Source organism: Sorex araneus, chromosome 4 (genome assembly GCF_027595985.1).
Source record: "Sorex araneus isolate mSorAra2 chromosome 4, mSorAra2.pri, whole genome shotgun sequence".
Taxonomy (NCBI): domain Eukaryota; kingdom Metazoa; phylum Chordata; class Mammalia; order Eulipotyphla; family Soricidae; genus Sorex; species Sorex araneus.
In genome coordinates this window covers 48,296,502-48,305,939 of record NC_073305.1, presented here as the reverse complement: position 1 = coordinate 48,305,939, position 9,438 = coordinate 48,296,502, and the positions used below count along the sequence as shown (strand labels likewise).

The 9,438-nt window shown below is 58.1% G+C and overlaps 1 protein-coding gene across 2 annotated transcripts; it reads left to right on the top strand.

The window, feature by feature from the left end:
* Positions 1-13: 13 nt before the first annotated feature.
* On the top strand, positions 14-9,186 carry BAP1 (BRCA1 associated protein 1). Of its 2 annotated transcripts, XM_055134847.1 has the most exons (17): positions 14-170; positions 278-307; positions 415-469; positions 1,269-1,401; positions 1,927-2,046; positions 2,484-2,545; positions 2,629-2,771; positions 3,002-3,080; positions 3,551-3,674; positions 3,883-4,030; positions 4,694-4,878; positions 5,289-5,422; positions 6,151-6,629; positions 6,735-6,892; positions 7,568-7,660; positions 7,748-7,820; positions 7,920-9,186. In XM_055134847.1, exons 1-17 carry the CDS (start codon positions 134-136, stop codon positions 8,051-8,053), a joined length of 2,187 nt encoding a protein of 728 aa, XP_054990822.1. In that variant the 5' UTR covers positions 14-133; the 3' UTR covers positions 8,054-9,186. The 2 variants fall into 2 exon arrangements, with proteins under 2 accessions (XP_054990822.1, XP_054990824.1); XM_055134849.1 differs by lacking the exons at positions 14-170; positions 278-307 and having other exon boundaries at positions 432-571.
* The last annotated feature ends 252 nt before the right edge of the window (positions 9,187-9,438 follow it).

Here is a 9,438-nt window from a genome sequence, read left to right as displayed (position 1 = left end):
GGGTGACGCGCGGGGCCCGTTGTCTGTGTGTGGGGGGCTGCGGGGCCCCGGGGGCAGTGGGGGGGCTCCCGGCGGGGGCGGCGGTGGGTCGGCAGGGCCTGGACATGGCGCTGAGGGGCCGCCCCGTGGGAAGATGAATAAGGGCTGGCTGGAGCTGGAGAGCGACCCTGGTGAGTGCGGGCCGGCGGGCCGAGACCTGGGGGGTGGGGGTGGGGACCCGGGGGGCCCGGGATCCGCCGACCTGACGACCACCTGCCCCTCTGGTCTCCCCACACAGGCCTCTTCACCCTCCTGGTGGAAGATTTCGGTAAGCGCCTCTCCTACCGGCCGGACCGGGCTGTGCGGGCCCTCTGCGGCGCCTTCGCTCCAGGGCCAGGGGCTGCCCTCCCCACTTCCTTCCTTCTCTGATCGCAGGTGTCAAAGGGGTGCAGGTGGAGGAGATCTATGACCTTCAGAGCAAATGCCAGGGGTGAGTGGCTTGACGCCGGGGCCTTCCCTTTCACCCCGAGGGCCGCCCAGCGCCCCCCGGAACGAGTGCCCTTCAGAGGAGGCAGTATCAGAATTCCCTGGTGTAAGTTCGTCTAAGGAAGCGGCCCTCCTCGTCCGTTGCCCTTCCGATCAAGCTGCTTTCAGCTGTTCCCTTGATTTGATTGCACACGCCCCCTGATGCAAATCCTGCTCCTTTAGAAGACAGTTCGGGCTGCCTTTGCTCATCTTGAATCCAGGTGCTAGTTCTCCTGCCCCGAGCTCCACAACGCCTTTTGTGCTGCTGTTATTTGTCAATTTCCGTGTTGCCCTGCGCAGGCACCGCTGGTGGCCTAAATGCACAGGAGGATCTTGGGCACTGTGTGATTACTGATCAAACCCCTCCTAGGTGAGGACGTAAAGGCCTGGTCTTATTGGTCCAGCAATTAAGAGCTATGTTGTTTGAAGCAAGGAGTCTGCTTTTATTTCCTTGCAAGGAAGAAACTGATCGGAGTGCGAATTGGAAATTCCATACTTGAGCACGGAGCATTTCAGTCCTTCATCCTTGCATTGCCCTCTATTCTGCTCCCAGCCCAGGAACCACTGGTATCATGAAGAAAGACTGGGTGGTCCCTGAGGCTGATGCTTGAGACTGTCAATGGCAGGCTTTGGGGGTGTGAGGATTTTGGAAAGAGGCAGGGGAGAGGTGGTGCCATGAGATGGGCACCTGAACAGTGATGCAATATACTAGGGCCCTGAATGAGGGAGAAGGGGGATGCTAATTGTCTTTCCCACTTCCTCAGCCCCGTGTACGGATTCATCTTCCTATTCAAATGGATCGAAGAGCGCAGGTCCCGTCGCAAGGTCTCTACCTTGGTGGATGATACATCTGTGATTGATGATGATATTGTGAATAACATGTTCTTTGCCCACCAGGTCTGTGTTCTATGAGGATGCAGGTGGGGGTGGAGGGGGAAGTGCCATTGTATTTGCTTTGGGAAGTGGACATGGGGGAAGGTTGGAGGGGACATACAATACCAAGAGTGGTGTTTATAGAAGTGCCTGTAAGAAAGTCTTATTGTTTATTAAAAAGGAGGCATCTATTTGTCTGTAGAGATAGAGTAGTATGTAAGGAGCTTGTCTTACATGTGACACAGGTTTGATTTCTGGCACTACATATTGTTCGAGGGGTGATCCCTGAGCACACAGCCAGGAGTAAGCCCTGAGCATAGCTGAGTGTGGCCCCCAAATTTAAAAAATGCGGCGAAGGTGCAGGGTGTTATCAGAGTGTTCTAGACACTTAGTGGGTATTCAGTGGAACAAACGCTGGGTGAAGATGAGGGGAGCTAATGAGGAGTACTGTCTCGGTATGACCGGCCCTCTCTGGTCCCCGCGTTCTTCTGATGAGTGTGGTGTTTGGGGTGAGGGATGCGGTCTAGGTGACTGTTCTTGATTTCACAGCTGATCCCTAACTCTTGTGCTACTCACGCTCTGCTGAGTGTGCTCCTGAACTGCAGCAGTGTGGACCTGGGGCCCACCCTGAGTCGAATGAAGGACTTCACCAAAGGCTTTAGCCCTGAGGTAGGCTGCAGAACCTTCCAGAGTGTTGGTCACAGCTGATGGGTAGAACCCCCAGGGCCTTCATGGTAGTTGTCATGTTGGGACGTTTTTCTTTTCAGATGGCCATTTCCTTTATGTTGACTGCTGGATTAATTGTGTTAAGCAATCGGTTTTAGACCCAGTTGTGAGAAAGGCTTTAGACCCAGACCTAGGGAGGGAAGGAGCATTTTCTTTCATCAAGACATTGTCAGGCCATGTTCTCTTTGATGTCCATGGATTACCATGGAAGGCCCATAGAGCCCCTCTTTTTGGGGGAGTTCCAGAGCTTTCTCCTGCTACTAGCCTTTCAGAAGAGTGTTTGTGACTCTGTAGGTACCTGGAATTCTCTAGGCCTGTTCTCCTTAGGTTTATTTCCCACCTGAGATGTTCTTCTCATGTGGTTGATTTTTTTCCTCTAGAGCAAAGGATATGCGATCGGCAACGCCCCCGAGTTGGCCAAGGCCCATAATAGCCATGCCAGGTGTGTGGACCCTGTGGGAGCCAGTGGGGGTGAGGGTGAGGAAAGGTTATTGCATACTGGGCACTGATTATATCCCTCCCCAGGCCTGAGCCACGCCACCTCCCTGAGAAGCAGAATGGCCTTAGTGCAGTGCGTACCATGGAAGCTTTCCACTTCGTCAGCTACGTGCCTATCACGGGCCGGCTCTTTGAACTGGACGGGCTGAAGGTCTACCCCATTGACCATGGTAAGCACTTTTGACCCGAGGGCCCATTGGGTTTCTCTGCGGGGAGGCGTCTGGATTTCATGGTCCTCAGGTGCTTGGGATCCAGGGCAGGTGGGTAATGTTGAGGACAATCTGGCTGAGGCCATCATACACTAAATTCCCTGACTAGCCCAGCTCTGGGCCTTCCTGCTCTCCGTCTTCCGATTCCTGGTCCATCAAACTCAGCTCTTCCTCATCTCGGTCTTTCCTAGGGCCTTGGGGGGAGGATGAGGAGTGGACAGATAAGGCCCGGCGAGTCATCATGGAACGTATTGGCCTCGCCACTGCAGGGTAAGGGCCCTGTGCTCGCATCTCTGGAGCTGTACCCCCTGTGGGAGGAACACAAAAGGGAAGCACGGCAGAGATGCCCAAGAACCCTGGGCAAAGCTGCAGGTGGTTTGGTGCTGCCAGACATTGGTCTTCAGTCTTAGACTGCCAGCTCCTTGCCTTGTTTCCCGCCCGGGCTGCCTGTGGCCTGCTGCAGGGTGAGCTGGGGAAGGTCAGGCCTTGGTGCAGCTGTGGGCGGCCCAGGCGTGCTGGCTCACTCTCTGGCTGGCCCCTCACCCAGCTTGTTGGACAGCCCCAGAGGGGCCTGACGCACACTGCTGCTGGTTTGGGGGGTGTGGGGAGGCCTGTACCTAGGCCAGATGTGGCAGGGAGTGCTGTCAGATTATTATCTGCGTCCCTGATTTGGCAGGGGGGCAGGGGGGCTGGGCAGATCTAGGCGGGAGCTGCTCTCACAGCTGTGGCTGTGATTGCAGGGAGCCCTACCATGACATCCGCTTCAACCTGATGGCGGTGGTGCCCGACCGCAGGATCAAGTACGAGTCCAGGCTGCATGTGCTAAAGGTGAACCGCCAGACCATCCTGGAGGCCCTGCAGCAGGTGCGTGTCCCCCTTCTCTCCTGCACCAGAGTGCCTGTCGCACTCTCCCCAGTGGATCTGGGTCCAGATATCCGCTTCTTTCCTTCGCTGCCTCCGTGGGGAAGGTGGGACTCGGGGCTAGCTTCTGACAGGAGGCTGGCTTTGGGTGCCCTGGGCTGCCCTAGGGAGAGCTGGGATCACTCCCTGAGCTGTGGATTCTTATTTTCAGCTGATCAGAGTAACGCAGCCAGAGTTGATTCAGACCCACAAGTCTCAAGAGTCACAGCTGCCTGAGGAATCCAAACCAGCCAGTGGTAAATCCCCCGTGGCACTGGAGGCAAGCAGAGCCCCAGTGGCCGCTGAAGGTGCCCACACAGGTATGGAGGGGCTTCCCAGCCCCACCCCCCATAGATTCACTTGGAGGCCCAGGCAGAGCTCATCTTTCCTGTGGAGGTCCCTGGGCTGCAGTCCAAGGGCCATATGGGGCGCCTGAGCCCAGTGCTCGCAGCCCTCTCCCCGTGGCTTCTGCAGGGAGAGCAGTCCTTCTCAAAGGGCCCCTGATAGGCTGCTGCTAGCACAGGACCTAGGCTCCTCGTTTCCTCCTCAGTGGTGAATGAGTCCCCCATTGCTTTTCTCTGCAAAAAGGAAAATGGTTTTTCCCTTTCTGCTCCTCTTTTTTCCGCCTCGTTCTTCTGTGGGTCTGCGGTGTAGAGCTTGCTCACTCCCAACCCACCAAGTTGTTATATTGTTACTCCTTGTTCTTTTTTGCGGGGGGGGGGGGGGGGGGGGGGAGGGTGTTTGGGGGGATCACACATGGCAGTGCTCAGGGCTTACACCTGACACTGCACTCAGGGATCACTTCAGGGTGCTGGGATTGAACCCGGGTCAGACACATGCAAGGCAGAAACAGCTCTGGCGACAGCTGTTACTCTCTGGAAGGAGTGGGAGCAGGTTCAGTTGTTCAGGGAGGCTGTTGGCTGGGGACATCTTTCCTTGAGGGTCTGACTGAAGGTCCTGCCTGTGTGCTTTGTCCCCCTCAGATGGTGTGGAGGAGGGGGCTGGTTCATGCCCACAAGCCCCAACCCAAAGCCCTCCTGGTAAGCCCAAGGTGGTGGTGAGACCTCCAGGGAGCAGCCTCAACGGGGTTCCCTCCAACCCCACTCCCATTGTCCAGCGGCTGCCGGCCTTTCTGGACAATCACAACTATGCCAAGTCCCCGATGCAGGTAGGTTGGGAGCACTTTCACAGGGCACCCTCAAGGACTCCTTTAGAGAGGCAGCCACAGTGGGCTGGTGGTGGGTGGCTCCTGGTTGACCCTGAACCCAGACGCGGTAACCAGATGCATCTGATACTCCCAGGAGCTTAGGGAGGCATCAGGAGCGCCTTGGACGTCAATCCAGGCACATGGCGGTGGGCTTGCTGTCCAGGGCACGTTCCTTGGCATCTTTCTGGGTTGAGCTCTTCTGGCAGATGAGTGCTTCTGTTGTGGGGCACTTCATTGCTCTGAGGTGGGCAGCCCACGTGGTAGGGTGCTCGGCCTGGTGAGTCCCGGGGGTGTTCTCTCTAGCGGTGAGTGCTGTGCACAGCCTTGGCTGACTGGCTCCTGCTCATGGCCGCCCCGGATCTCTGCCACAGGAAGAGGAAGACCTGGCGGCTGGTGTGGGCCGCAGCCGAGTTCCAGTCCGCCCACCGCAGCAGTACTCAGACGATGAAGATGACTATGAGGATGATGAAGACGATGACGTGCAGAACACCAACTCTGCCATCAGGTGCGCTGTCCGGGTGAAGTGAGAGGCTGTGTGCTACAGGGTGGCCCCGAGGGTTCCCTCAGCGGTTTGGATGGCTCGGGGGAGGTCTAAGACCTTCGAGGCTAAGTCCTCACACATGCAAGTGCTGTACCACTGAACCCCCTCCCCCACACACACACCAGTACTTTTAATTTTGGATGTGGGGGGAATAATTATGTCACACCCAGTGGTGCTCAGGGGCTACTCCTGCCTGTACTCGGGTCATTCCTGAAAGTGCTGAGGGGACCATTTGTGGTGCTGGGGTCTAACCAGCCTTTAGCCTATACTGTTTCTCCGGAACCCACACCAGTACTTTGACTGGGCCTTTAAAGCATATGGTGGAGATGGCCTTGTACTGGGCTCTGACGGACTGAGCAAAGCTGGGATGGAGGAGGCAGGTGGCGGGGAAGGCGTGTGGAAAGACATGGCACTGGTCAGTTGCTGAAACAAGCAGGCAACGTGCTTTTCTGTTGCTGGGTGCCAGGGCTTCATGGCCTCAGGCATGTGTTTCGTGTGGAGCCACAGCCCTGTCCTGAGGTGGTTTGAGGGCACCTGGCTGCACGGTCAGACCTTAGGGTGCCAGGGTCAGGATGCTTGGACCAAGTAGGAGGAGCTGCCGCCAGTCCCTGGAAGCCAGGCTACGTGCTAGCCTTGTGGGTGCTGCTGGGGTGGTCCCCTGTCCCTTCGCTCACCTCTCCTTGGGCCCACAGGTACAAGCGAAAGGGACCAGGGAAGCCGGGCACATTGAGCAGCCCAGGGGACGGGCAGCTGTCAGTGCTGCAGCCCAACACTATCAACGTCTTGGCCGAGAAGCTTAAAGAGTCGCAGAAGGACCTTTCGATGCCTCTGTCCATCAAGACAAGCAGTGGGGCCGGGAGTCCAGCCGTGGCTGTGCCCGGACACTCACAGCCTTCGCCCACCCCCAGCAATGAGAGCACAGACACAGCCTCTGAGATCGGCAGCGCTTTCAACTCCCCGCTGCGCTCCCCCATCCGCTCAGCCAACCCCACTCGGCCTTCCAGCCCCGTCACCTCCCACATCTCCAAGGTGCTTTTCGGAGAGGATGACAGCCTGCTGCGTGTGGACTGCATCCGCTACAACCGCGCTGTCCGAGACCTGGGCCCCATCATCAGCACGGGCCTGCTGCACCTGGCTGAGGATGGCGTGCTTAAACCCCTGGCGCTGACAGGTGGGCTGGGGGCTCTCTCCTGTGAGGGAGGCGGGAGGTGGGAGGTGACAGACGGCTCTAGGGGTCCTGTACTCTTATGCACCTTCTCATGCCATCTCTTCCCAGAGGGTGGGAAGGGCTCATCTCCATCCATCCGATCAAGCCACGGCAGCCAGGGGTCCAGCAGCCCAGAGAAGGAGGTGCTGGAAGCTGTGGACAGCAGAGAGAAGCCGGGGCTGCCTCGGTCGGGGGAGCCAGTAAGCGGGGAGAAGTACTCACCCAAGGTGAGGCCCTCAGTAGCCCCTTTCAGGATAAGCTTTGGCAGAGCACAGGGCTCGGGCACTGCTGCCCAAGTGCCTGGTTCTTTTTTCTATTTTGGGGGGATTGGGGTGACTCCCAGATTCTGCTCAGAGGACGAAGGGGTCACTTTCAGTTATACTGAGCCTTGGCCAAAAGGACCAGCTGTGGAGCTGGAGTAAAGTAAGCTTGGCCCTGCACTGCTGGTGATAGCAGCGCCACCTGGTGGTACTTTTTTTGTGGGATGATGAGGTGGTATCATTCAATGCCAAGGATTGAATGAGGGTGCCCCACTGACATGGTATTGTCTTCCCAGGCCCAGGCCCTAGGGTCTTTTTGTTTGTTTGGGGGCCATACCACCCAGTGGTACTTTGAGGCTATTCTTGGTGCTGTGTTTGGGGGTTGCTTCTGGCAGTACTCTGGGTACTGTGTAGCGCCAGGGATTAGACCCAAGCCCCATGCATGCAAAGTTTGTATACTAGTCCTTTGATCCATCTCCCTAGCCCCTTGAGACTTTGGATGAGGGGGTTGAAGACAGGTGTCAGGAGTCCCATGTGGATGGGGGTGGGGGGGCGTCCGCAGGTGCTGGTGCTCATCCTTGCCTCTGGCTGCTGTCAGCACTGGCCAGCCCCTCAGGCGGGTGCAATGCTGGATTTTGGCAGGAGCTGCTGGCGCTGCTGAAATGTGTGGAGGCAGAGATTGCAAACTATGAGGCCTCCCTCAAAGAAGAGGTGGAGAAGAGGAAGAAGTTCAAGGTGGGTCATCTCCTGAGCGGCTTTCCCTGGGTGAGGTGGTGGGCTGTGCAGATGGTGATGGCAGTGCCACCCCCTGCCTATCTGCAGATCGATGACCAGAGAAGGACGCATAACTATGATGAGTTCATCTGCACCTTCATCTCCATGCTGGCTCAGGAAGGTGAGGGATCTTGCCGCCGTGTGTCACCCAGCCTGCCCCACTGAGGGCCCGGTCTCTCGGCCTCCTGGGGTGCAAACGGTCTGCCTCTGCTCCCCACAGGCATGCTGGCCAACCTGGTGGAGCAGAACATCTCAGTGCGGCGGCGCCAGGGCGTCAGCATCGGCCGGCTGCACAAACAGCGGAAGCCTGACCGGCGGAAACGCTCGCGCCCCTACAAGGCCAAGCGCCAGTGAGGACTGGCGTCCCACCTCTGCAGCCCGTTCTTGCCGTGTGGCCCACCCTGGGGCCCGTTCCTGCCCTCCGCCTCTTCCCAGTATTACTGAATAGTTGCAGCCAGAGAGCCCAGACCCTGGGAAGGTGCCCAGGGCCTGGCAGGGCCAGGCCACCCCGTAGTATTCAGGACAGCAGCTGGAGCTGGGGCCCGGTGTGGCGCTGCAGCTGCCTCCGCAGCCGGCTGTGGAGTGGCCGGGCCGGCCTGCTGCCTGGGCAGCAGAGTCTATATTTTACCTACAGAGACGTCTATTTTTCTGGGCTGTAACCCATCTTGCCACCACTGTGTTGACATAGCTGGCTTCTTGAATCTGCGGCCTCTTCTGAGAGCTGTCATCTCAGTGGGCTCGGCTGCAGGGGCCCCACTGGGGGTCTGAGTGGGCACTGGGCCCTCTGTGTTAGCCCTGGCCACCAGTCATCCCTGTTGTGAGGAAGCCAGGTCTCCCCCTCCTTCTTCCTGGGAGAGCTCCAAACTCAGAGCTGGATTGGCGGGGAGCGGGGTGCCCCAGCAGGGTGGGCTGAGCAGAGAGATGTGTTGGAGCTCTTTGGTGGCCTGTAACTGTCCAGCCTGCTCTCTGTGGGGCAACGCAGGGCTCATTGCCTTCAGTGTTGTGGCCCAGGCAGTGCAGCCTGCCTCGGGCTCCTGGGCCCCTCCCTGGGGCTCCAAGGAGCCTTTGCCTCACCCCTCAGTATTACTGTCTCCCTCCTCTTAGGGGTAGCAGAGACAGGGCTGCTTGCAGGGGGCTAGCACCACTCAGCTGCCTCCTGCCACGCTAGCTTCCTCCTCTGCAAGGCACTCAGGGTTGGGGACAGAGGACCAGGACAACCAGCTGAAGTCCCTGTGTTCTAGAGGGCCTGATGCCAATGGGGACTAGGGCACTGCCTCTGGCACTCAGACCCCAAAAAACCCCACGGTCTCTCCGCCAATGGCTTTGATGGTGATCCAAGTACACCCCTTATTTGTACATAGTGACAAGGTATGCGTGTGTGGGAGGAAGGTGGGGTGCAGCTGCCTCTGCTCTGGGCACAGCCTGACCCCTCTGGCCTCTGTAAATATTTGGATCGATGAATGAATAAATCTCTCCGTAAAAAAGAATCTTGTGGTTGCTGGCCCGAGGTAAGGGCGAGGCTGCCTTCAGGGAAGTGAACACTGAAGCCAACCAGCACTGACTCACCAGAGGTGACCAGTGTGTTCCTGATGATAGTTTTTGGCCCCTGGGGCCTGGCACTCAGAGCTGGGCCATGCGACACCAGAGTTGGGTGCACGGCGGTGCCTTTGGGAAAGGGCCGTGCCAGGGCTTTGGCTGGATCTGATGGCCATGCAACCTGAAGGGGCCCTGGGACTCAG